The sequence below is a fragment of the Poecilia formosa genome, unplaced genomic scaffold (assembly GCF_000485575.1).
Source record: "Poecilia formosa unplaced genomic scaffold, Poecilia_formosa-5.1.2 Scaffold130, whole genome shotgun sequence".
NCBI lineage: Eukaryota > Metazoa > Chordata > Actinopteri > Cyprinodontiformes > Poeciliidae > Poecilia > Poecilia formosa.
The window spans coordinates 727,508-754,774 of record NW_006800069.1 but is presented as its reverse complement, the minus strand read 5'-3'; the positions used below and the strand labels follow the sequence as shown (position 1 = coordinate 754,774).

Below are 27,267 nucleotides of genomic sequence, written 5' to 3'. Positions count from 1 at the left end.
TTTATCATCCTTTGTGCACCACTAACCACTCAGCAAACTCTTTGTAGAAATTCTATTTTGGTCTGAACTTGTCTATGTTTGAGAAACCGAGTCTATTCTAGAAACAGTGTTACTGTATATGGTACATCCCCATCTGTGCTCACACTTTGTTTTTGCCTTGAGTTCCTTTTTCTTCTACTTCTCTCTTGTGGTATTTTTCCCCTCCCTTAGTCTGTTCCTCTCTTGTCATGTTTTTTTTTGTTCTTGTTTTTTTTTTCTTTTTTCATTTTGCTACTTCTACCCTTTTCCACTTCCCTTTTTTTATTCTCATAATTTAAATTCAATGTAAGCATTTTCTCATTAAGCCTTATTAAGAACAACGTTGACATTATTCATTTCATCCATCTTAATGTTACCTCCTCTCTCTCTCTCTCCCTCTCTCTCTCTGTCTGCTCTCAGTGTGTCTGCACATGCGTGCTGTGCAGCAATCTGGTGCTCCTCTGAGAAACACACACACAGTCACTCCCATGCATGCACAGGGATGCACCGTGAAGGTGTGGCATTGTGGCTCAAACACACACTCTTACACCCACCTGTAACACAGATGGAAGGAGGGAAGACGCCGAGTCGTTACCGCACTGTGGCGAACTCCAGGGCGTCTTTTCATCTTTTCTTCTGCTTTTCTCCTTTATCCTGCGTTTCTTTTCATGTTCAACCACATCCCTTGTTCTTGCTCTTGCTATCTGTGTTTGTTCCTTCTTCTTCTTTTTCTTCTTGTAATTCAGATGGCTGGCCTAAATTTAAATGTGAGTCAGTAATGTCATATGATTACCCCTCGAAGTTTCCACATTTTTTTTACATGTTAAAATCACAAATAATTATGGAGTTTATGGGAATCGTACGTAATAGACCAACAAAATGTAGTTCTTAATAATGAAGTATACATATGTATATATTTTTTGCAAGTAAAAATCTGAAAAGTGTGGGCTGTACTTGCATTTAGCTACCTTACTTACTTACTTACTTAATACTTTGTAGCACCAACTGTAGTTATGCATGTTTATCACCTTTACAGACCTGCAGAGTAAAACCTTTACATCACTTTAAGGTTTTGCACCACCATTTGACTTGAACTAGGCCTTTTGATACATAAATATGCTTTATGTTAATTAGGAGTGGAATAATAATTAGTGTTTAGGACATAAAATACAGGATTTCCCTAGAACACAAAGACTTGGGGGCCCTGCCTTGGTAGCAACACTGCAGATTTCAAGTTTCCATTTAGCTGAACTAAATCATCATGAATCCCAGATCAAATTTATTATTTTTCTATTAAAGACAGTGGCATAAAATATACTAATCTCAGTCATTTTTAGCCACCAAACTAAATGTCATTATTTTCAACTTAATATTTAGGAAAACAACAAATAGATTAAGAAAGTCCAGAAGCAGCATTCAGCTTCTATGCTCCAAAAATCTGGAAAAGCTTCCAGAAAACTGCAAAACTGCTGAAACACTGAGTTCCTTTAAATCAAGGCTGAAAACCACTTGTTGTTTTTGATTAGTAGAAGCTGGAGCATTGATCAATATATTTGATGTGTGTTAAATGTAATGTTTACTGCATGTTTCTAAATTGGTGACTGTTGTGTTTTTATGGTGTAAAGCTCTTTGAACTGCCTCCTTGCTGAAACGTTCTAGAGAAATAAACTCGACATAAACGCAGATTTTCAAACCCTTAAAAGTGAGTTTTTGTGCCGTCGAAAGGATTTCTGATACATCATTGTTTCAGGGTCGGCAAGCGAGTATCACCTCCTTCACGACGCGGTTACACAACGCTCTCCCTGTTACGTGATACAGCGGCGAAGATCCGTAACCATCCCTGTTAATGCAGCGCAGCTTTCCCACCTCGGCTCTCGGAGTAATCCGCCTACATTTCATCCGCGCACCACAATCCTCTTGTTACACCTCCGCCATCTGAACAGAGCGCTCGCGGTTACGCCAGATCAGCGGTTCCAAACAATCGTTCCTCAGAGTGAAACAGGAGAAACATGATCATGCAAGAATAGCCTTTTTTTTTCTTTTTCTTCTTTTATTCCTCTTACATAAAATCATCCCACAGAGAGAAAACAGAAGATGCTCTTAGGGATTTCTTTAGAGACTTTAACCTAAAGGAATGGTGTTCAGGCTGAAAACTACAGCGCATGTACTAAACATGTGAGTACTATCATGGAAGAAAAATGTACTCAACACTAATACAGGCCGGTGTCCATTTTTAGAACCCATTCAGGGACGTGGCGTCTAAATTTAGCGAGTCGTTTTGTTAAACAAATACAGCCTCAGCGAGCTGGAACGCTGTCAAAACACACTGACTGTGTTGTGTGTGTGTGGACAGAACATGTGCATCAAGTAAGGTTATTTTAACTTTTAGTTTTACATAAACAGTTAAACCCAAAGGGAGAGTGATGGAGAGAGAGGAGGGCGAGTGGGAGTGAGTGTGGATGGAGAGGTGTAGGAGGAGTTCAGTTTCATTAGCATGATGGATAGGAGGGAAGCTCTTAAAACCACACACTCACACACTCCTAAAACAAACACACACGGATTTTGCAATTGCAACGACTCTGCTTTTGCAAGTCACCCCTGTGCCACTTTTCTCAGCATTTCAGTATTTCGACAGTTTTCAGCCTTGTTGACTAACCTGGTTAAAATGGCCATGTTCTTAAGCAATTTAAGCAGCACAAGCAAAAATGTGGCGATTTTATAAAGTTTAATTAAACTCAGGCTGCAGTTGTTGCACTGTTGAAATATTGTGTTTGCACATCAAACCTATAATTTATTACATTTGCTAACTTTTTGTGGCATTCAGAATTGTTTGAGTGTCGAGATGAGGCCCAACAGATTCACTTTCACAAGCGGAGCATTACAGCTTCCGCCATGACGCTCCACTTGATACAGAAATGTCTTAAACATTTCTCTGAGTTTATTTCCAACGTAATGGACACGGAGACGTAAAAGAGGGAGAAAGCTGGGGAGAAGGGTGGAGGAAAGAAAAAAGCACAAGACAACATCATTGTAGTCTGCTTCTAAACCTGCAGAGAGAAAACAAAACCAAGAAACCACAACAAGCATTTGCATATATAACAATAAGTTATAACATCATTGGAAAGTACGAGATGTATTTTGTAGCAACCACAACCCAACTGAGAGCATATGTGACAAACATGCGCTTCAGTCTGTAAGGTTTCTCCATGAGAATGTTCAATAGTGGATGTAAAGACCATTTATTAAATCTTAAGGCTTTCCACTAAAATCTCCTTCTTAAGTGAATAAATCGGACTGGTTTTAGAATCTAAGCTTCTTCAAAAGTTTAAAAGTCTGTCAAAGTGAAACCAAACTGCAGTTTCACACCCACGGTACGAAGCTGAGACGGTTAATGGCGCCTGCCACCGTCTAGGTCAAGCCGTTCAGACCACCAGACTGTGCGGGATGAATTTTAGTGGACAAAGAGTGACCACGGTGACAAAGCAGGTTACAGTCTAGACATGTAGAGGTTCTCTCCATCCATCACATTACAAGTCGGGCCAACGGTCACCTCATCTCGCTTCATCTTCCTTTCTTAATAGCTTTTCATCTTTTCAACCTCACAAAAACCTCCAGAGCGCATAAGATACATAATGGAGACGTATCGGTGGCCCCATTTGAGTCTGTTAGTGTGAAAACATAAAGGTCGCAATGCCCTTTTCCTGTAACAGGTTTGCAAAGCTTGAGTTATTTGCAAAGTGCGAGAATATAAAGCAGAGAAGGTAGAGATGTTTTTTCCAGATTAGGATAACTTTAAATAAGTCGATTTATTGTGTTGTATTACCTAGCATGCTTCATGTGACTTCTCTTCACCATCACTACAACTATTTTTATGTTCTCTTTGAAAAATAGAACATGTGGGAACCGTAAAACATGAGTCATTTGGACCAATTTAATGTTACTGATACTTCTCTCTTTTCACCTAGGAAACGGTTTCTATTGCTTTGTCATGCTGCTAGCTAATGCTAATACTGCTACCTCATTAGGCATATGGCTATTATTAAGCAATAGATTATATTTTAAAATGTTCTTTCACATTTTTAGTTAAAGACGGATCATTTGAAATAATTTTAAATCGGAGGTAGAGTTAGACTTGAATGTAAATGTTTTCAGAGTTAACAAATGTCAGTCTATAAGATGAATTCAAGAAGACTTTTTTTGTCATGTAGCTGACAGAAAGTGGGAAATAGCAGCCAAGACAAAACATCTGAAAATACTGACAATAGGGTTGTACCAATCAAGATGTACTGCAGGGTGATTGGCTGAAAGACGAGTTGCGTTCCTCCAAGAATTGCGTGTAAAGGTGGAACGAATGGCAAGAAGGGGAGTTGGAGGAGGTATAGAAATGAAATCAAAGTGAGAAAAGGAGGAGCAGAGCAGGAGGAATCGATCTGGGCAGCGAAGAGAAAGCCAGGAAAGAGGAGGGACGGTTGAGGAGAATGAGATGGAAGGAAGTATTGATCTAAGGAAAGAATTAGAGTTAATGGTGGAGTGAGAGGTAGCAGAGGAAAAAAGTAAAGCTTGGGAGAGAGGAGTTAGGAAGTAATGGGAAAAAAGTACATTTGCTTTAAACTTGTAATGCAAATAGGCTCCGACTGGCCTTAAGACCTTTGAAAGAAGTGATCATGTACCGTTTACTGCACCGAAATAATGATAATATGCTATACAGCAGCCACTTGATATCAGTAAAATGTTGTTTTCAAATGTTGGAGCTATTTTAAAAATTTTTTTTAGTTAAAATCTGTTTATTGGTATGAACACATGAAGAGGTTCTAACTAGTATGACGTTTATTTGCTTTTATTCCTTTTTTGCTGTCAACAGAGGAATTTGACTGCTACCAGAGTTTGATGCTTAGACTCTGGTAGCGGTCAATTTCAGTGTTTAAGCACTGAAAATGTTTAAAGTTTTAATTCCCCACACATCACAGACTCTTGAATTGACCGTACAGTGTATATTGAAAGCATATCAAATCCCAAATCCCCTTTTTCGTCATGAGAACCACCGCTAACAGACCATGTTAACTAGCTATTGTTAGCCAATGCTAGCAAGGCTTTCTGTAGCCGGAAAAAATAGCAGTTCTGCCTCTGTTTTTTTTTAAATAGTTTGCTTAAAGACAGCTTGAGTAAAACCCTTTCATCTAATATTTTGTTATAGTTGAAATCTTGTTAAATAAACTTTATCTAGGATATCAAGACAGCTATTTTGGTATTTTGTTTGGCTATAGCTAACTCTGTGGCATAATTTCCCCTACACCTCTTCCCCGGAGGTTCTGCTAAACAGATGGGTTGTAAGACGACTTATTTAATATACATCACTATGATTTAGAGCCACACACTAATGAGACCTCATAAAAAAGAGTTTGTTTAGTGTGAAAGGGTCTGGTCAAGCTTAGGGAGAAAAACTGTGACCGCTGTTGGCTTTGCTGGTTGCTAGGAGACCATTTTAAAAAATGTCCATGATATTAGAGCAAGGAGAGTTTAGGATTGTTAAACGGGTGCATCTGACCAATTACTACTTATATTATGGTGTCACACAGGCGCGGAGCTATAGGGAGGGCTGGGGGGGCTGCTGCCCCCCAAACCGGCCTGGAGGTGCCAGGGAGGGAGGAATGGTTTCAAGTCATTGAAATATGTGATTACATACAGAGAAAGTGCGCCCTCGCCTGTTGAGAAGGGTGTATTTAATGTTAAATACCCCCGTCCCCCGCTCAACAGTTTCAGTTTCACCCCACGTAAGGGGCCCGATGATTCCTTAGGGGCCCAGTGATTGGTTAGGGGCCCTGTAATTGGCCCCGCGCCCCGGCCCGACGCTGACTTGTTCTGCTAGTGGTGTCACATTATTACAGAGGGAAATAATGTATCTTGATAACAAATGCTACATTTGGGGATTTTAATTTAATGTGCTTGCACAAGAAATATTGTCTTAGAAAATCTTACCAAGTAAGTTTGGCCTAGTTTCTAGTGCAAATATCTTAATTCTTTTGAAATAAGGCTTACAAGTAGTTTTTCAGCAATATATAGACTATTCCTTTAGGTAAATAGTTCTTTCATTTTGATTTCTTTTTTAAATTTTAGTTCTACTGGAAGATTATTTCACTTAAAACATGGAGAAAATGTCTTGTTATAAATGATCTGCCAGTGGAACTAGTACTTTTTATAAAATCAGTTTTAATGGGTCACTCACTTACAACTAATAGTTATATCTTGCTGAAAAGTTACTTGAAAGTTTATTATTTCCAGTATTTGCACTAGAAAAAAAAGACCAAAAATACTTGGTGAGATTTTGTGTTTAAAGTAAATCAAAACATAGCGGTATAAAAACGGTACAAGTTGAAAACTGAGGCCGGATGATGGATTGCTGCTCATTGACAGAACTGTGAAGTCACAGATACTCTCTGCTGTGCCGGAGCTGTGGTAGGGTGTCTCATTTCACTACTGTTGGGAAATTTACTGTAGTGAAACTTGAGCAATCCTGAAAAATAATATTGTTCTGTTGGCTTTGTAAACCGAACAGTGCTAAAGGCTACACTTTGTTGACCCAGAAAGTGAACCGCTGCAGTAAACTGAAGCTGTACAGCAACCTGGAAAATTACATTACTTCCTGTCACCTTGATTTTGTGCTTTTGTGCTATTTGAACAGCTGCCGTTTAAATAGATTTCATTTGTATTTCTAATAGGTCAACGTTAGATTTTTGTTCATGGATACTGAATAAAAGCACATAGAACTGAGAAATTTCAGCACTTTATATCAGCAGAAGAACTCATTTGTATAATTGCATTGCAGTGTCAACAAGCCAATAAAGCTGCTTTGGTTTTTGATAACAGAACTTATTAAACGTTTGTGAGTTAAAAGTACTTAGCAAAATGTAAAGATTTCAACCAGTTATTTGTGTAGTTTCTAAGAAATATAAGGTTTCATTGCAATGCAAGTCACTGAAAACAAAGTTTGAATGAGATGGGTCAGGCTGAATTTGAAATGACTTTAGTGAAACTTAGGGGCTGCCCAGAAAAACAGGAAAAAAGAAAAACTAGATCTGTTTTAACTTCCTGAACCCTGGTGAATCCCCACCATCTGCAGGGTCTGTGGAGGATGCCGCAGCGACAAGACAAATCCCCAACTCGTGCTATCTGACTTGATCCGGAATGACTTTGCCCTTGTCTTTAGTCACAGAACCAGTCCAGAGGCTCCCAGCTCTTCTGTCACATTTAGCAGCGCGCAGGAATCAGAGCTGCACAAACCGGCGGGCCCCAAGCGTTTCTTTTTCCAGCCGGTCACTTTTTACCGCCTCTGTTTATCCAGCAGAAGCACAGCTGCCATGAGTTTGGTTTGGACCGAGTCGGTGAAGAGCGAAGGACCGCCGCGCCCTCAGAGGAGGTCGTCATCAGAACCGCTCTATCAAAGTTTAACTGAGCAGAGAAGAAAACGTTTTTGAAAAGACAAACTCAATCAAAAGTAACCTAAAGTAGGGCTGCAATTAATGATTATTTTGTCATTCTGACGATTAATTGAGTAAAGAAACTGTGCATTCTTTCAAATTTCATTTAGCCACTTAATTCTTTTCATAATACAATTGAAATATATTAAAAGATGTAAATGATTCAATTCCTTTTTCTTTAAATTAGAAAATAAGCATTTTATTTCCTTAAATGAGATAACATAGCACATTTGTTTGATACTTTGGTACTTCTAACATCAACATGAAAAACTTGGCCTTTTCTGCTTGGCTGAACATCAGTACAGCGTAACAAAAGGCGCTTAATAAATGTATTTATTTATTTTATCATATGTTTTTACAGAATTTAAACCAAGTTGAGCTAAAACTATGGCACAATAATGTACAGACAATGAAGGTTTCAAATTGCATATATTTTTGTACAGTTTTGACTTCATTACTGCTCTGAGTATGATGATGTTACAGAAAATGTCCTTTTTTAATCTGTGTTCTCCAGTTAACCAATTACTAAACTAGTCGCCAATTATATCATCAATCGATTAATCGCGATTAATTGTGTAATGTAGTAACAGGCTAGAAAGTAATTTTGTAGGAAATCTTTCTGTTTCATAACATCACTGGTGCCCACTTTACACAGTTTATCCTTTTTTTTTAAACTCACACTTAGGCAGCATTAATCATGCATTGTTTTGAGTTTTTTTCAGGGCTTTTTATAAACAATAATCATCTCCTCCCTGCTTGTTGTTGTTATGTTTGCGCTGGGATTAACTTTCCTTCTTTGCCTGACTCACGAACGTCTGAATCACAAGTGTGTGTAATATTTGGAGGCAGATTGGTTGGATCAGCAACAATGAGTCAGATGGATTTGAACAGTTCCCCCCTCAGCTACATCGCCTCTATGAAAACCTCTGCCAGATCAGAAATAGATTTTTAATGCCAAAACTATACCAAAATCTCCATTACACGGCAAATGGTACTAGCGAGTAGCTTTGTTGTAATTCTGGACTGAAACTTGTGTGATGCTAACTTGATAAGATCACGCATCAATACTAAAAGTCTGTTTTATTTAGGGTGGAGGACATATGGGCTGACAATAGAACAGAATTTTATAGTTTGATGGCTTTGTGTGATTAAACAATAATTTAAAACAACAACAAAAAAAGATATACAGTGTATTTACCGCTTCCGCTGCGTTAAACGAAACATCACTGTAATACTGATTAGTAGCTGTGAATGTGTAACCGGACTCTGACGCGGACCAAAAGAAGGAAACTGTGGTCCGCCTGCAAACCCAGGAAGCAGACTACAGTGCATGGCATTCTGGGTAAATAAAATCAAAACAAACGTAAGAGTTTAGCGCCAGCGAGAGAAATGGCTCGTGGCGTTTTACAAAATAAAAAGGAGAAATCCTACAACCGCTAAAATCTGACGGTACTCCATCTTTGTTTATATTTTTGCTTAGGAGGAAGTTGCGTTCAGTGTCTTCTTCTGCAGTTTTCATGTTGTTTACTTCTGTAGTTCTTAGTGCAGCGCCTCCACAGGCGAGGAGGGGAACAGGTTGCTCAAAGGGTCTGGCTCCTTTGACAGTGCAGTGTGGAAACAAACCACACCAGCTGAGAATGTAACAAATGTTGCCATTAACTTCAGTGTTTGAAAAAATCAGTGTGGCTGGTGGATTCATCGTGTCGCCTCCCCCAGGTTACTGTTTCTTTTAATGGTAGATACTGTAGTTTTTAAAAAATAATTATTGATAACCTGCGTTTCAGGACATACTTGTCTTAAACAGTGAACTGCACTGGTAGAGATCGTCTTTGATTTTTGAATGAAATAAAATCTGGGTAATTCCCATTGTAGTTATTACACACCATGATTTTACACCTTCCCACCTCAGCTGGATGAGAAACCCCCAGCTGACTCTTGCAGCTTGTCATTAAAAGGAGTTAAAGAGAAGGTATAAGTGCTTTCCAGATTTTTAAAACTGGAAACCTTCTCATGTCTAAAGTGTGGAGCAATAAGTTAAGTTTTTATGTGCTGGAGCCTGAAATCTGAGATCAAACATGACTTTTTCACACATAAATACACATTGAAGAGAAAAAATACAGCTTTATCTATAATTCAATTAAAACACACCTCAATTGTAGGCTTGTAAAATTAGCTCAGTCATAAACCTAATAAATAAAATCTAAAAAGATAGATTTTTGTTTACTGAGGCAGAGGTAGTCAAGAAAACAAGAATCAATAAATTGGCCCAGATTTTCTTAATTTTGGGATATTTAAACGTGAAGCCAATCTTATAAACCGATCGTATTAACCTCAGCAAAGGTCTAAAATTCAGCCGCTGTCCGCCTTTGCTCTGCAGTGAGAGAGTTGCAGACATGCAGACATGACCAGCAGGTCATGTCTGCAGGTTTGCAGCTAACAATAGTCACCTCAGTGTCACTAACTCAGCAACTTTCTTGCTATTTGGCAACATTTCAATATTTTGTTCAAATTCGGAATTGGCAGGTGGAGAGTTTTAAAAATTGGTAATCAGCGATCAGGCAGAAAACTGCAATCAGTGCACCTCTAATTTTTTTGTATAAGAGTTTTAACCATGTTTTACTTAAATTATTGCATAGTCCCTCGTATATATTTTGGAGAGCAGATTGTTCTCACATATCCTCAAGTACGAATCCATATCCACCTCATTCTGCATCCTGAGTGTGAGAAGTCGAGATTAAATGGCACGGTGTGATTATCTGCGGATAATCACCGGCCATGGCACACAAACACACACACACACATACATCACACACACACACACACATTCGCCGTATTTCATCAGTTTTCTGCCTCTCCTCCCACCTCTAAACTCCTCCTCTTCTTCCTCACCTGCAATCACATCACATCCCCGTCTCCACCTCCCTTCTTCTCCTTCCCCAGGCTAATACTAATAGCCACCTTTCTACCGTTTTATATTTTATTTTAAGGGCATAAGCGCGGAAATTCACCAGCGACGTGATTTGCGTGGCAAGTCATCGGGGAGGACGTGCTAATTGCATCAGCACATTAAGAGAGAGACTTTCCACCTCTTTTTTGTCCCCCACAAACGATCTCTGTCTGGCTCGGAGACTTTATCTATTTGTCTGCGGGTTTGCTTGCTGAGATGTGTGTTTGTATATATATGTGTGTGTGTGTGTGTGTGTGTTGGAGGATTATGCAGCATCAGAGCCAGATTTGTTCCGTATGCTTCCCCCTCCCCTCCGCCCCCCTGCAGCAACAGATTATCTGTCCTCCAGCGTGCAAACCGCGCAGCCAGAAGCCAAACACTGTCCGAATTTAAATAAAACAACACACACACACGAGGAACTTGGAAAAAAAGTGTATGCGTTTGTGTGTGTGTGTGTTTGGTTGACTCTGTCCATCTTAGGCGCAACCAGGTGTCATCAGTTTGGCTTTTTGCACATATCACTGCACTGTGCTCGCGCGCGCGTGTGTGTGTGTGTGTGTGTCTATTAATAAACGCAGAGAGGTATATGAGACAGGATGTGGTCGCCATGGTGCAAAGTCCTCCCACGCCTTGTTCTCACTGTGTGTGTGTGTGTGTGTGTGGTCAGACGTTTTGTTTATGCATGACAGATGATACAACCTGCTCCTTTTTTTAAACATTCTGTTGCAACATGCTTTTTTTTCCTCTTCTTTTCCCATTTATATAGATTCTTCATTTTTTCACATCTTAATGCAGTGAAAGTTGTCAGACATGGACACACACTTGCGACATGGACACACACTTGCACGCACATGTGCGCGCGCACGCGCGTGCACACACACATACACACACACACACGCATGCATGCATGTGGAGGAAGCGGGTTAAGTTCCTGCACGATTAACAGACACGTCGTAAGGGGCACCGATTTCTTTCAGCGTCTGACCTTAAGTTTCAAAGCTGAAGGTTGATCTGTAAGTCAGGCTGTTGCCATGGTAACGCCACATGCCTTTGCGTCTCCAACTTCAGATGTCGGGAAAAGCGGGAGGAGGGAGATGCCTGCAGTTAGCAGCAGCCGTTATCTGAAAAATAAATAAATAAAAATGACGCTAATAACGTGCGCTAGCTGTAGCCACCTTGTGGGAACCATGTGGGTCAGAGGTCGCGGGGGTTACGGCCACTGGGTCCGACCGCAATGGTGATGCCCACGTGTGTGTCCCTTGATTAGCTTTTGTCGCCTCTGTTGTTCTGCAGGTTGTGTGAAGTAAATGCAGCAAAAGCCACATAGAGGTTGTAAAATCCTTAAAGTGAAGTGAGATCTGCGTGTCCAGATGGGAATCCCACCGGTTGCTTCTGTTTATAAACCAGCACACAGCTGGGAAGGCTCTGGAGAGTCAATACTCTGCCAGATATGAAGCTAATTGCCAAGTTGCTCATCTTTTTGCCCTCCTGTCACACAACACGTTTTTATACCTTCTCCTCTCCTGGTTCTCTTCATTTTCTGCAACATTTTTGTGCAACCCACCTACCTTCCTCCGGCGTAATCTCTTCCTCAGCCTGCCATCTGCTGGGAGAAACACAGAGCTGCATTGTTTTTCCCATCCCAGCTGGTTGCTCTGGAGCTCGCCTCATTTGGCATTCCAGCAATGTGCATCCAACACACGGCCTGGTTGGAAAAGTTAAGTGGTTCTGTGTCTGTTACAGCCCTGGTGAGCTGTCTCTGTGTGTGTGTGTGTGTGTGTGTGTGTGTGTGTGTGTGTGTGTGTGTGTGTGTGTGTGTGTGTGTGTGTGTGTGTGCGTGTGTGCGTGTGCGTGTGTGTGTGGTTATTTTTATTAGTTTTTTGGGGGGGGAGAAAAAACCCACCTGAAAATGTGTTTCTGTTCATTTGCATGTAGCTCATGAATAAACATCTGCTCCGTCGTGTTAAGTATCGGTTGAAGAATCACACACAAATGTAACAATGCAAAGTTACACATGTTCACTTACGAGGAAGATGAAGGAACAGGGGAATAATTAAACTATTCTTACGCGTTTTTCCATGTTGCAACTATCAACTTAAATGTATTTTAATGAGGTTTTATGCAGTCGACCGACACAACGGAGAGATTTACAGTATCGGTTTACCAGCTCTGCAGATGTAGTGATTGAGATTTTCTTCCATTTTTCTTTGCAAAATACCTGAAGCTCAGTCACATTTTGACTGACATCATCTATAAATGTCAATATTACAGATTTTGAGTTGGATTTGTGTTTGGACTTTGACTGGGTCGTAATACATACACACATCGCCTTGCAAACACATTCCTGTCCCTTGAACTCATCCATTTTTTAGTCACATTACTACCGCAAACATTGGGATTTTATGTGAAAGGCACAAAGTGGTGCAAAATTGGAAAGTAGAAAGAAAATTATACATGATTCAAAACATGTTTTATGAATGAAAAACTGAAAATTGTGGTGTGTAAAAGTCTTAGCTCCCTTTTCTCTGAGTGCAACCAGTTGCTGTCAGAAGTTGCCTGATGACCGCTAATGATCTGTGTATAATATAATTTCACTACAAATACAGGTAATGTGACAAAAGTTCGAGGCCACTGTATGGTTTGGCCTAAACCACTGCATTGAAGCTCTGGCTGTGTGGTTGCAGTCAGAGAACCTGTCAGATAATGATGATGCATTGTGTTGGGTTAAGTTTTTACAGAATTACTTAACAATACAGAGCATGTTGTGTTTGTTTAATCTTTACTCTGCTGGAAACGACCACATTCATATGGTTTACCTCTTGTACTACTTCGCTTTTCTGAAGAACACAGTTTGAACGGCTGAAGACGCCTTCAGGGTCTTCCAGCAGCCATTATGTTCTTCGTCTCAGGCAGAAAGAGCGAAGGTGTGATGTCAACGCCAGCGCTGAAGCCGTTTATTCCAGCACTTAAAGTGCCTCGTCTTTTGTCTAAATGATAGGTGTCACTGCCGGGAAAAGCACACGGCTGCATTGCCGGGGTAGCAATAAATAGGGTTGATTTACAAGAAGAAGAAAGCAGTATCTTTGGTGCAGCTGTCTGGCGAACGCCTCTTATTTTTCTCTAGTGTTATAAAAATCTCCCTTCTCGGCTGTCTTGGCGTTTCTTGTTGTCGAACACAGAGACGGATGTCCATCCAGCTCGTTCGTTTTGCTCAAACATCAACCAGAAAAGTAATTCAGGTTGAAACACACAGGTTACAGAACCTTCACCACTGGTAGCATCACTGCTGCCAGCAGACAGCTGCTAATACTCACTAGTGAACCAGTAGAAACGACCTGCAGCCTTCATGCAGCCGTTTTGCCAGACTTCACAGTAGTAAGGCTGAAACGATTAATCCGATTGTGATTAATCAATTACTAAAATAATCGTCAACTAATTATGTAATCGATTAATCATTACCTGGAGTACTCAGACTCAAAGAAAGGGAATTTGCTGAAAGAACAACACAGTTGTAATTAAGCCAAATCTGTGCAAACAATAAATACATTTTACATTTGGGATAAAAAAAACAGCCTTTCTACTCCTCCAGTGGCACAGTTTGAGGTTCACCAGGTTCAAATTTAGTAAAAATACTCCCACTAAGCAGCTTTTGCTGTCTAATTATTAATCATTGAATCTAAAATATAACTAGCAAGTCAGCCCTTCACTGTATTTGTAAGTGTACACTAAAGGAATGCTGCTATTGCATTTTAGGCAATACAATTTTTAATTTTCTTTGTTTATTTGCATTTTTAAAGTATTTCTAATATTGTATAAAAAAAAGTGAAAAATCTGCAGTATGTGCCAGAATGTATTTATTTGATTAATCGTCACAATAATCGATTAATCAAATCCTAAAAGTAGTTGTTAGTACCTACCAGTAGTGACTAAATGTTGGTCAATGTTAGAAATCCAGACATTGCGAGGACATTTCTTACTTTGGGGATTCTTAATGTTTATTGTGCTTTCATAATGCTTTGTAGGGAAAATGAGAATTGCATTTGGAAACTGTGTGGCCTGCTTTTGTACTTAAACATGACAGATGTCTGTTGTGTTTTACTCTCTGTGTCTCTGCTACACTTCCAGCAGCCAGGAGCTACCAGGACTTGTTTAAAGTTATTGAACCGGCCCGTTTATGTCTGTGAAGCAGGATCAGTCTGCTTCACGTCTTGGAGGCGACGGCCTCTCTCTTTTCCTTTCGAACTTTGCATCCATCAGGGCCGAGGACGCGGCTCAGACAGACCAGACGGGGATAATGTGCTATTATCGGAGTCTTTTCACATCGCCGAACGCGGCGTGATTTATCAGTCGCTAATCGAGGCCTTTGACCCAATACTGAGATGATTTAATGGCAGCCGGTTCAGATAGAAACAGAGAGACTGTAGAGAGGAAGGACCTGACGCGCCATGCAGGCACAAAGAGGGCGAGAAAGAGAGCTGGTGTCGGCGGAAGCAGCACGTTTCTGCTCATTAGAGACAGAATTATCTGCCGACTGGAGGAAAGCATCCACACACGGAGCAGGCACTGGCTGCAATTTGCCTTGGCTGATGAGGCGCTGATCTGACACTGTAAGCAGTGGGATGACAGCGCGGAGGCAACAGAGCAGCAGCGACTACACACACACTCACACACACACAGAGGCTGCCAGGAGTTTGTGATCACAGTGACATTTCCAGCTCCCTTAAACAAAGCAGCACGCCATCAGGATCCCCATCATCTTGACATCTGTGTTTGTGTGCGCGGCGCACCTGTGCACGTTTGTATATTTTATGCAATACACATTTTAGGCTTTAAATCAGCCCGAGCTGTCACTAAAGTGTTTGTTGTTTCGTGTTGCCTCAGCGCTGCCTTTCCAGGCAAAAGTCGGCGATCTTGTTGGGACCGGTCGGACCCTACAGAAGTTGGAGAGTTTAGTTTAGGGTCATGAAGCCTTGTCCAAACAAGGATAGGTGAGCAAGCGGGACAGGTTCCTCCGGTTTTATTTATAGCACAAAAGGAAGTGGGTTAGCTTTACTATCAACTTGTAGACACACACACACACACACACACACAATAAAGGTGTGTGTCTTGTTTGCATGCTCCGCCTCGTCTTAAGAGGGGGGGTGGCGGGGGGAGCAAAGGTAAGAGGCACATTCACACACTGAGAAAGACTCGTCTGTTCCAGCACACCTGAGGGGGCGCGGCCTCCTCGCAAAGGAAGTCTCACTGTGAGGAAGTGGGGAATGCATTGTCTGAAGGACTTCGAGTGTGAAAGGAGATACCACACAGGCGAGGGTGTTTCTGTGTGTGTCAACAGGGCAGAGACAGAGAGAGGAAATTACGTTTAGGAACGACAACAGCAGGACTCGTTGAAAAAGAATGGGGAAGAGAATAGGAGGGATTTTCTAGAAAACGAGATCAATCCTTCCGATCTCAGCCTGACGACAAACCGTCATCAAGTTTTAAGTGTAGGAGAGCTCATGAGTATGCGCAGATGCTAGGGTTCAGCCGGCTGAGTGGGTGCTGTGCAGCCCTCCTGCTGCGCCGATGGCTCGAGGATGACGTCAGGCTGAGACGGGACTACTGCAGTCTGGACTCTAGGGTCTGCGAGGAACCCCAGGAAAGTGTGCTGGAGGACCAGGTTAGTCAGAAAACAGAATCCAGGTGACGTATTGATTCAAAGAGAAGAGTGGAATAATGTAATCCATTGTGAGTGAGACAGAGGCCGTTCTGCTTGTGGTGGTTTATGTTGGTCTAAAGTCCAAAGGTGACTAAATTTATCCCATGTTTGAGATCTACTGATACGATATTCTTATTCTCTCTTCTATTAATGGGACGCTCCTTCATGTTCCTTTGTTACTTTGGGTTGTTTTTAGAGACACAAAAACAAATTTATGGCAGAATTATGATCTCTACATGTTTTAAAACTTTGATCGGTTGATTAGCAGTGCGACATAATCCATGTTTTGGTATTGGCCCAATATCAAGTACAAGTAAATGCAGGGCACCGATAGCAACACTGTTTTTAATCTAAGTTTAATATGTCTGATTTTTAGGTGTTTTTGTGGTTTTTCCTTTAAATTATTTTGCTAAAACCTCGGACAGATCTTAGTTTGTCTACAAATACTTTATTGACATATTTAGGCCAGTCATGATAACACATTTTACTGGGTGATAAATTGTCCAGGAAGTTAATGCGATAAATGATAATGTTGTTTTCGTACCATTTTCAAGTAATATGATTGCAATGGCAATACAATCAAAAACACATTGTTCTCATGAGCATTTAACACCGGAAGGCATTTTAAATATCCAAACTGAATACACAAAACAACAGAAACAACAAATAAAATGAATTATAAAATCTTTGTGAACAGAAACGTCTTAAAAAAAGATGAGTGAATAGAGACCAATGCACCAGACTGAAGACTGTTATTATATAGTTTTTTGGTAGAAAATTAAAAATAATAAATAAAAAAAAAGAAAATTATTTAGCTTGTTTTCATCCATAAATTGATTCATTGCTTATTGTGACAGAATTAGACATTTCAACATGGTTTGTGTGCGTTTTTCCTGAATAAACAAAGTGCAAAAAACTCATTTGAGAGCAAATTGAAACAAAATCTTCTTTGACGTAGAGTTGAGAAGCTACAATACAAAAACAAAGAGGGAATTTGATTCTGAAGTATTGATCCCACAATATTATCAATAATGTTTATTTTAATTTTCAGCAGATTTTCCATTTTGATAAAGCAGAAGTCTCTGCTCTGTTTCTGGCTCTTCAGAACGAGAGGTGGAGTCATTACAGGAAGCTCCATGATCTTACCTGCTTATTGCATGCTTTGCTCTCTCCCTTTCATCGGAATTAAATCCTCAAAACTTTCACAGGTGTTTATAATATCAGAGTAAACAATTGATACATGTTTACCTGTGAACGTGTTCGGCAGCCTGCTCGCTGACACGCCTTGGCTGTTGGTGAAGAAAGCTGAGGCCCGGCAGAACCGGATGTCATTGTAAACAAACACTTTAACATCTTAACATTATGCGCAGCACTTTGATTCTGGGAAATACCAAAATAGCTTCTCAGTGTCCAGTAAACACTGACTTGTTGCGTGAACAAACTTATTTACATGTGATTTTAAAAGCATCTCTTATTTAGTGGAAACACAGCAATTAAGAAAATGTGTTTTTTTCGACTTTAGGGGAATATTGACAAAGTTTGTATTGGAAACGCTACAAACATGTATGTTGAAAATAATGCTAAAAGTACAGGACAGGCAACAGATACTGTTATAATTGTACCATTTTTAAGTGACAGAAAACTCATGCAACAGGTTAGTTAAACACTTTTAAATTAACTCTTGCTGCTAGCAGCATTAAATACAATTCTCGGTTAGCTAGTTGGCCCAAAGTGTTCATCTTCTTTCTCCACTCAGACCTTTAAACAGGTTCTTTGCAGACTTCAATCAACTGACCTGAGCTGCTTATCTTCCATTATTTGCCCTCGTTGTTAGCAGTCAGATTTTATTACACTTCAATGTGGAGAAGTTCTTCATTTTGTCCACAAACGGGTCGGATCGGCCTCAGATTTCTGACTTCTGTAATCTGTTGAGAGCTGAAGGTCGCTCCTCGATGCAGGACGAACGCTGACAGACGTGTGTTTGTATGCGTGGCTTGATGGATAAGGGAAGTAAAGAGCTGTGTACAAAAAACCAGCAGATTTGAATCAGACAGATTTATGTTCATGCGTCCTTCAGAGCCATCGGCGGCTGTGTGCGCAGCTTGCGGATGTTCACATTTACTTCCCCGTTCCTGTGTTTTATGCCCGGGCACTTTGGGTCTGCAGGGGCTTATTGTTGTGATGTGATTAGTCCCGCTCTAATAAATACACCAGTCTGTCTGACAGCATTTCTCCGAGCCGGGCAGAGCCGTGTGACCACAAGCTAACAGGATGATTTTGGCTCCACGCATGTTGTGTTTGTGTCGCTGTGTGTCCAGTACGTGTCTGCTGACGCTGTTTGCCCCTTGCACTTTCCTAGTTAATTTATTACCTGATTTGCCTTTTGGGACAACAAAAGGGCCTCAGCTCCATTAGAAGGACGAAGTCTGGAAAAATTCCTAAACATATAATTTATTGCTTGGGTTCTTTGAAAGAGCAGCTTTATGTGCTCACACTTACAGTACAGCAGTAATCATTTTATTATTCGGAGTAAACACAATAGTGTCCGAGTCATTCCCATAGCAATCACTAGACAACATTGAAACAGAGCGCCTGCTGCCACACCTAACATGTCAACACTTGGTTTAACCTTCAACACTCAGGAGACGCAAACCTTTCTAACCTTTACAAATGTCTAGATGTATAGCAGCATCACAGTATGCAATATTGTTACCACAAAGGATTGTTTCTACTGCGGTGGCTATTATTCCAACTGTTCTGAGTTTTTTCATGCTAATGTAATATTTAGCTTGTGGACAGAGTCTCACACTGGACACAGATGGGATTGGCCCAAATGCTACAATCTAAGAGTGTTGGAAGCAGAGAAGAGGAAAGAAGAAAACAAGAATATATCACCTGATATCGTCTCTGGAATGTAACTCCAGAAAATTAATTATTTGCTGAAAACCCACTTATTCATTGATTTTTCCTCATAAAGTAAACATATTTAAAAGAAAATTCAGTTTGGGAAGCTGAAACTCCTTAGCACAATGCTACTTCACATGCTATTGGCTGGTGTTTGCTAGGCAGCCAATCTCGGAGCGCCATTTATTCTTCTGGTTGCTGATTGGCTGTACAAGAGCAGAACTAAGGAAGACTGTAGATGCTAGCCTCTGAGTTAGCGCTAAGATGGTTTTAGCTGTGCGTATTCATGCATGTCAAGGCGCATTTGTTATGCAGTTATAAGTTATTTTAGATGTGGTCTCACGTATTCATGGATTTTAGATGTTCTGTATGGTTCCTACACCCACATATGCCTGAGGCCCACTGCTGCACTGTGCTCCTCCACCAGGTAGATTTAGATTTAAAATCATGCATTAATTTAATCAGCATGTTTCTTGATGACGACAGATGTTTTTGGTAGCATGTAGCTAATGCTAACTTTTGATTAGCATTAGCTTATCAAAAGTTAAGTGATGACTTAGTAGTTAATTTTGACTTTTCTGTTTTAGATGAAAGCAGTCAGATCGTGTTTATGTACCATCGCTGTGTCTTCACAACAGTGTCAAGAGCAAATGCTTGACATGTTCTACTTTCTTTTTATTGGCTGCTTTAAGAAACAAAAACTCCAGATTGGCTCCTAATTCATGGCTCCTGTCAGAGTTGCTGTGGTGGAATATCCTGTTTTGCATGGAGGTTGTTGAACCCTGGATGTTATCTCTGATGCTGCAGGTAGCTTGCAGACCTTTACACTTTGTACCTCTTTTATTGCTGCAGGTCATCGACAGCCCTTGATTTTATCTGTTTGTTTTGTAATTTTACTGGAGGTCATTGTTTTGCAACACGTCTTGAGTTATTTTTCTTCCTCTGTGCTGACACACTCCTGTTTTCTTTTTTCATTTCTCTTGCTAATGATCCGTACCACGAGCCAATCTGTCACTGCTGCACCATCAGTCCCTTCCTCTCATTCCCTGTTGTCTTCAATATGATGGCGATAGATTTTTCTCTCCCTCAGGGGATGAAGGCACATTTATTGTGGAAAACAGTAAGGGGCCGACATAAGGTAGGATGTTTCACGGTCGAACAATTATTAAAGATAAATGCACTGCAATAAGCCACGCTAAGTGAGATTGGCACTGGTGATGCGTTAAATTAATCATTTGGTCTGTGTTTCTTTCCTCTTTTTAAATTAAAAAGCTTAATTACATATATTTATAGTTTGTTGTTTGTAGTAATGCAGCCCACGTCTTTGAGACCTGATTCTTTATTCACAACATCATTTATAGAAATCCACACCAGTACCTTTTTATGACCTATTCTCAGTTTTATAGTGAGGTTCAGCACATTTCTGCTTTTTCCTTCGAAAGCAACACCGTCACACTTTCTGTTCTACATCCATGTAAAGCAACAATTTTCTCTTTATTGAGTGCTTTCATAGTGAAAAATGAAGGAATTTCAAACAATACTTAGAAACATTTCTCATCAATTTAATAGTTCTTTACAAAAATGTGTCTTGTGAACGACTAAAGGAAACGGCTAATTTCCTTTTTTTTTTTTTTTTTTTTGCAAAAGGTGAAGTTGCCAATATGGCTGCAAATTTTTTGATTAGCTATAATTATAGAATACTGCTGTGAGTGGTCATCAATATAAGTTACAAAGCTGGCAATTTAAATGTCTATAACCAATATGTTAATAAAATTAGCATAGCTAGCTTTATCAGCTGTTAGCATTTCTCCCTGTTTTTTCTTAGAGAATGGAAACCCCTAACTGTGAAATTTTCAAAACGATGAAACATTTTGCTGCAGTACGTTCAGCCCTCCTCTTACCTGCTGAAGTGGGTCAGTTTTCCTCATCACTTATTCGTACACAAGAGTCTGACAGAATGCCGCCAAACCTGCACAGCAGAAAGTAGCAAAGCATCAAAATGTCCAGCGCCTGCCAAAAGCTCTCTGTTGTAGCAGCGAGAATAAAAAAAAAAGCAAAAATGTTTCTGTAGACCAACAATTTTCTTTTAGATTTGCTTCAGACACATTTTGTGCTTCGTTTGATTTCAATTTCAAAAAGCAAAGAAAATTGTGAACTTTGAATTGTCTTCATATTCCAAACACTGGATGGTTTCCCTTTGAACTTTTTATTAGGAGCCACCCGGCTAATCACTCAGGCATGTTTTTGTTTTCAGCATTTAAGCTGCGGTATAATTTGCATGATAAACTCCTGAGAGCACGTTTGCCTTTTGAGACATCGGGAATCTCGTTTCTAAACCTTTGTACTGGCTGCACCGGCTGTACAAGCTGAACCACTGAAAAACGAAAGCTGTCAAAACTGCAGGGCCCTTTAGTTTACTTTTTTACAGACATTGCTATGCTTATCAGAGAAGATAAGTTTTGTTTTGTTTTACTGCATTTAAAAATAAACCTTAGATGTTGCAGGCTGTGTTGAAGCGACACCAGTAACACATACTGACATGCAGTGTTTATCTGTGAAACACTGCGGCGCGCGTCACGCAGGCTAATCTGATTGGAGCCGCCTCGGCCGTCCTGCTGGATTGTTGCTGCATTAGGTGATAAATGCACAGGTTCAGCGGCGGCCACGGGTAACGTGCCGAGAGTTTAAAGGTGCTATCTGTCTCTCCGGCTGTGTGAGCATCGGTTTACAGAAAGCGCAGATCTCCATGGCAATCTGAAATTGATTGCCAGCGGCTCTCAGGGCAGGTACTCGTAAACAAAAGGAGTGAAGGGAGGAAATGATTAGGCCTGTCACAATCAATCAATTAATTGTATGCATTTTTTTTACTTCATTTTACCAGGATAAAAACCCATTGAAAAATAGAAACGTCTTTCAAGGACGTCCTGGCCAAGAGGCAGCAACGAACACAGTACAGAAAAAATACACAATAAAGAAAATGACAAGCTATTAAAAAACACACAAAGAATTAAAACAAGTTCAATAATTCCCATTTTCATTTAATGTTTTTCTCTTTTCTCTCTGTTTCTATCCAAAACTGGACAACAAAAGTCTGTTTGTTTGGTCTCAACTATTCCTTTTTCGAAGGACAATTGTGTTCAGAGAGTTTTCATAATTCATGTTATTTATTGTTCTGTTAATTTATTTTTAATATTTAAAATGTCTTCCAGCTCCAGTGTTAAGTATTTATTACAATTTAAAGTTTATTGATCTTCGATCTTTGCTAGTGCCATTACATTATTCTCAAAACAACAATATTATCGCTCATCACAATAAATGTATCGTGTCAGGCCCACAAATCACAACATGTTGCATCGAACACAGCAGGGCTGCTGGGCTTTGAGCGTCTGGCGTGTTTTGGTTATGCAAATCGTTTTCTCGTTGCTACGGATGCCTGAGCGTCTGCCTCTGCCCCTCCTGGCTGGTGCTCCTTGGTCTGCCATTAGTGATGAATAATGGGGCAGTCTAAAATAGGCAGCATGCTTCCAACAAACTGGTGGGTGCTGCTTTGGAGTGGGTGTGGAGTGGGCTTTGAGGGAAAGACTGCAAACGCACCAAAAGCAGCGTCATAAACCTGTAATGTTGCTTCTCTCTTCATCTGGTGTGAGTTTGTTAGCAGAAAGTTGTCCTAGTAACAAATTCCCCTCTGTTTTCCTTCTGTTTATGTGTGAAGTCTGAGACGGATAGCTGCTACATGAGAGATTTTGTTTTCCCTTGGCTTTTTCTTACCTTCTCCACCTTTTTTGGGCCTTTTCTCCTGACAGAAAAGTGTGAAGGAGGGAATCCTGTTAAAGCAGACCAGCTCCTTCCAAAGATGGAAGAGGAGGTACTTTAAACTCAGAGGGAGGACGCTCTACTACGCCAAAGACTGCAAGGTACAACAGAAATGCGTACTAGTGCCCCGTGCTGCAGATTAAATCTGTGACTGCATGTGTCAATAAGGAACCATTTGTTTCCCCGTCAGTCCCTGATTTTTGATGAAGTGGACCTATCAGACGCCAGCGTGGCCGAGACCAGCACCAAGAACATCAACAACAGCTTCACGGTGAGCAAATCACGGTTTGCAAATGACTCGGTTTTAAACGACTAAACATTCAAATGTAGTCCTGGACATCAAGTTTCAGCTTTTTTAAATTCAGAAATCACAAAGTGATATTTCAAAATACGTGTTGTGTTCATGAATGATTGGTTTGATCATAGGATTTTTCTTTTTTTTNCTAAAAGTAGTTGTTAGTACCTACCAGTAGTGACTAAATGTTGGTCAATGTTAGAAATCCAGACATTGCGAGGACATTTCTTACTTTGGGGATTCTTAATGTTTATTGTGCTTTCATAATGCTTTGTAGGGAAAATGAGAATTGCATTTGGAAACTGTGTGGCCTGCTTTTGTACTTAAACATGACAGATGTCTGTTGTGTTTTACTCTCTGTGTCTCTGCTACACTTCCAGCAGCCAGGAGCTACCAGGACTTGTTTAAAGTTATTGAACCGGCCCGTTTATGTCTGTGAAGCAGGATCAGTCTGCTTCACGTCTTGGAGGCGACGGCCTCTCTCTTTTCCTTTTGAACTTTGCATCCATCAGGGCCGAGGACGCGGCTCAGACAGACCAGACGGGGATAATGTGCTATTATCGGAGTCTTTTCACATCGCCGAACGCGGCGTGATTTATCAGTCGCTAATCGAGGCCTTTGACCCAATACTGAGATGATTTAATGGCAGCCGGTTCAGATAGAAACAGAGAGACTGTAGAGAGGAAGGACCTGACGCGCCACGCAGGCACAAAGAGGGCGAGAAAGAGAGCTGGTGTCGGCGGAAGCAGCACGTTTCTGCTCATTAGAGACAGAATTATCTGCCGACTGGAGGAAAGCATCCACACACGGAGCAGGCACTGGCTGCAATTTGCCTTGGCTGATGAGGCGCTGATCTGACACTGTAAGCAGTGGGATGACAGCGCGGAGGCAACAGAGCAGCAGCGACTACACACACACTCACACACACACAGAGGCTGCCAGGAGTTTGTGATCACAGTGACATTTCCAGCTCCCTTAAACAAAGCAGCACGCCATCAGGATCCCCATCATCTTGACATCTGTGTTTGTGTGCGCGGTGCACCTGTGCACGTTTGTATATTTTATGCAATACACATTTTAGGCTTTAAATCAGCCCGAGCTGTCACTAAAGTGTTTGTTGTTTCGTGTTGCCTCAGCGCTGCCTTTCCAGGCAAAAGTCGGCGATCTTGTTGGGACCGGTCGGACCCTACAGAAGTTGGAGAGTTTAGTTTAGGGTCATGAAGCCTTGTCCAAACAAGGATAGGTGAGCAAGCGGGACAGGTTCCTCCGGTTTTATTTATAGCACAAAAGGAAGTGGGTTAGCTTTACTATCAACTTGTAGACACACACACACACACACACACACAATAAAGGTGTGTGTCTTGTTTGCATGCTCCGCCTCGTCTTAAGAGGGGGGGTGGCGGGGGGAGCAAAGGTAAGAGGCACATTCACACACTGAGAAAGACTCGTCTGTTCCAGCACACCTGAGGGGGCGCGGCCTCCTCGCAAAGGAAGTCTGACTGTGAGGAAGTGGGGAATGCATTGTTTGAAGGACTTCGAGTGTGAAAGGAGATACCACACAGGCGAGGGTGTTTCTGTGTGTGTCAACAGGGCAGAGACAGAGAGAGGAAATTACGTTTAGGAACGACAACAGCAGGACTCGTTGAAAAAGAATGGGGAAGAGAATAGGAGGGATTTTCTAGAAAACGAGATCAATCCTTCCGATCTCAGCCTGACGACAAACCGTCATCAAGTTTTAAGTGTAGGAGAGCTCATCAGTATGCGCAGATGCTAGGGTTCAGCCGGCTGAGTGGGTGCTGTGCAGCCCTCCTGCTGCGCCGATGGCTCGAGGATGACGTCAGGCTGAGACGGGACTACTGCAGTCTGGACTCTAGGGTCTGCGAGGAACCCCAGGAAAGTGTGCTGGAGGACCAGGTTAGTCAGAAAACAGAATCCAGGTGACGTATTGATTCAAAGAGAAGAGTGGAATAATGTAATCCATTGTGAGTGAGACAGAGGCCGTTCTGCTTGTGGTGGTTTATGTTGGTCTAAAGTCCAAAGGTGACTAAATTTATCCCATGTTTGAGATCTACTGATACGATATTCTTATTCTCTCTTCTATTAATGGGACGCTCCTTCATGTTCCTTTGTTACTTTGGGTTGTTTTTAGAGACACAAAAACAAATTTATGGCAGAATTATGATCTCTACATGTTTTAAAACTTTGATCGGTTGATTAGCAGTGCGACATAATCCATGTTTTGGTATTGGCCCAATATCAAGTACAAGTAAATGCAGGGCACCGATAGCAACACTGTTTTTAATCTAAGTTTAATATGTCTGATTTTTAGGTGTTTTTGTGGTTTTTCCTTTAAATTATTTTGCTAAAACCTCGGACAGATCTTAGTTTGTCTACAAATACTTTATTGACATATTTAGGCCAGTCATGATAACACATTTTACTGGGTGATAAATTGTCCAGGAAGTTAATGCGATAAATGATAATGTTGTTTTCGTACCATTTTCAAGTAATATGATTGCAATGGCAATACAATCAAAAACACATTGTTCTCATGAGCATTTAACACCGGAAGGCATTTTAAATATCCAAACTGAATACACAAAACAACAGAAACAACAAATAAAATGAATTATAAAATCTTTGTGAACAGAAACGTCTTAAAAAAAGATGAGTGAATAGAGACCAATGCACCAGACTGAAGACTGTTATTATATAGTTTTTTGGTAGAAAATTAAAAATAATAAATAAAAAAAAAGAAAATTATTTAGCTTGTTTTCATCCATAAATTGATTCATTGCTTATTGTGACAGAATTAGACATTTCAACATGGTTTGTGTGCGTTTTTCCTGAATAAACAAAGTGCAAAAAACTCATTTGAGAGCAAATTGAAACAAAATCTTCTTTGACGTAGAGTTGAGAAGCTACAATACAAAAACAAAGAGGGAATTTGATTCTGAAGTATTGATCCCACAATATTATCAATAATGTTTATTTTAATTTTCAGCAGATTTTCCATTTTGATAAAGCAGAAGTCTCTGCTCTGTTTCTGGCTCTTCAGAACGAGAGGTGGAGTCATTACAGGAAGCTCCATGATCTTACCTGCTTATTGCATGCTTTGCTCTCTCCCTTTCATCGGAATTAAATCCTCAAAACTTTCACAGGTGTTTATAATATCAGAGTAAACAATTGATACATGTTTACCTGTGAACGTGTTCGGCAGCCTGCTCGCTGACACGCCTTGGCTGTTGGTGAAGAAAGCTGAGGCACGGCAGAACCGGATGTCATTGTAAACAAACACTTTAACATCTTAACATTATGTGCAGCACTTTGATTCTGGGAAATACCAAAATAGCTTCTCAGTGTCCGGTAAACACCGACTTGTTGCATGAACAAACTTATTTACATGTGATTTTAAAAGCATCTCTTATTTAGTGGAAACACAGCAATTAAGAAAATGTGTTTTTTTCGACTTTAGGGGAATATTGACAAAGTTTGTATTGGAAACGCTACAAACATGTATGTTGAAAATAATGCTAAAAGTACAGGACAGGCAACAGATACTGTTATAATTGTACCATTTTTAAGTGACAGAAAACTCATGCAACAGGTTAGTTAAACACTTTTAAATTAACTCTTGCTGCTAGCAGCATTAAATACAATTCTCGGTTAGCTAGTTGGCCCAAAGTGTTCATCTTCTTTCTCCACTCAGACCTTTAAACAGGTTCTTTGCAGACTTCAATCAACTGACCTGAGCTGCTTATCTTCCATTATTTGCCCTCGTTGTTAGCAGTCAGATTTTATTACACTTCAATGTGGAGAAGTTCTTCATTTTGTCCACAAACGGGTCGGATCGGCCTCAGATTTCTGACTTCTGTAATCTGTTGAGAGCTGAAGGTCGCTCCTCGATGCAGGACGAACGCTGACAGACGTGTGTTTGTATGCGTGGCTTGATGGATAAGGGAAGTAAAGAGCTGTGTACAAAAAACCAGCAGATTTGAATCAGACAGATTTATGTTCATGCGTCCTTCAGAGCCATCGGCGGCTGTGTGCGCAGCTTGCGGATGTTCACATTTACTTCCCCGTTCCTGTGTTTTATGCCCGGGCACTTTGGGTCTGC

The 27,267-nt window shown here is 40.6% G+C and overlaps 1 protein-coding gene across 3 annotated transcripts in view; it reads left to right on the top strand.

Moving 5' to 3' along the window:
* LOC107837281 (diacylglycerol kinase eta-like) overlaps window positions 1-23,185 on the top strand; it is a 51,456-nt gene extending 28,271 nt beyond the window's left edge. For 2 of the 3 annotated variants that reach the window (XM_016676220.1, XM_016676219.1), the window contains exons 4-5: window positions 22,846-22,956; window positions 23,046-23,185. In XM_016676220.1, coding sequence (XP_016531706.1) covers window positions 22,846-22,956; window positions 23,046-23,171 — 237 coding nt within the window. In that variant the 3' untranslated portion in view covers window positions 23,172-23,185. Of the gene's footprint in view, window positions 1-15,535; window positions 16,100-22,845; window positions 22,957-23,045 lie in introns of those variants that run through there. The other variant, XM_016676221.1, reaches the window with a different exon arrangement.
* Window positions 23,186-27,267: the final 4,082 nt, after the last annotated feature.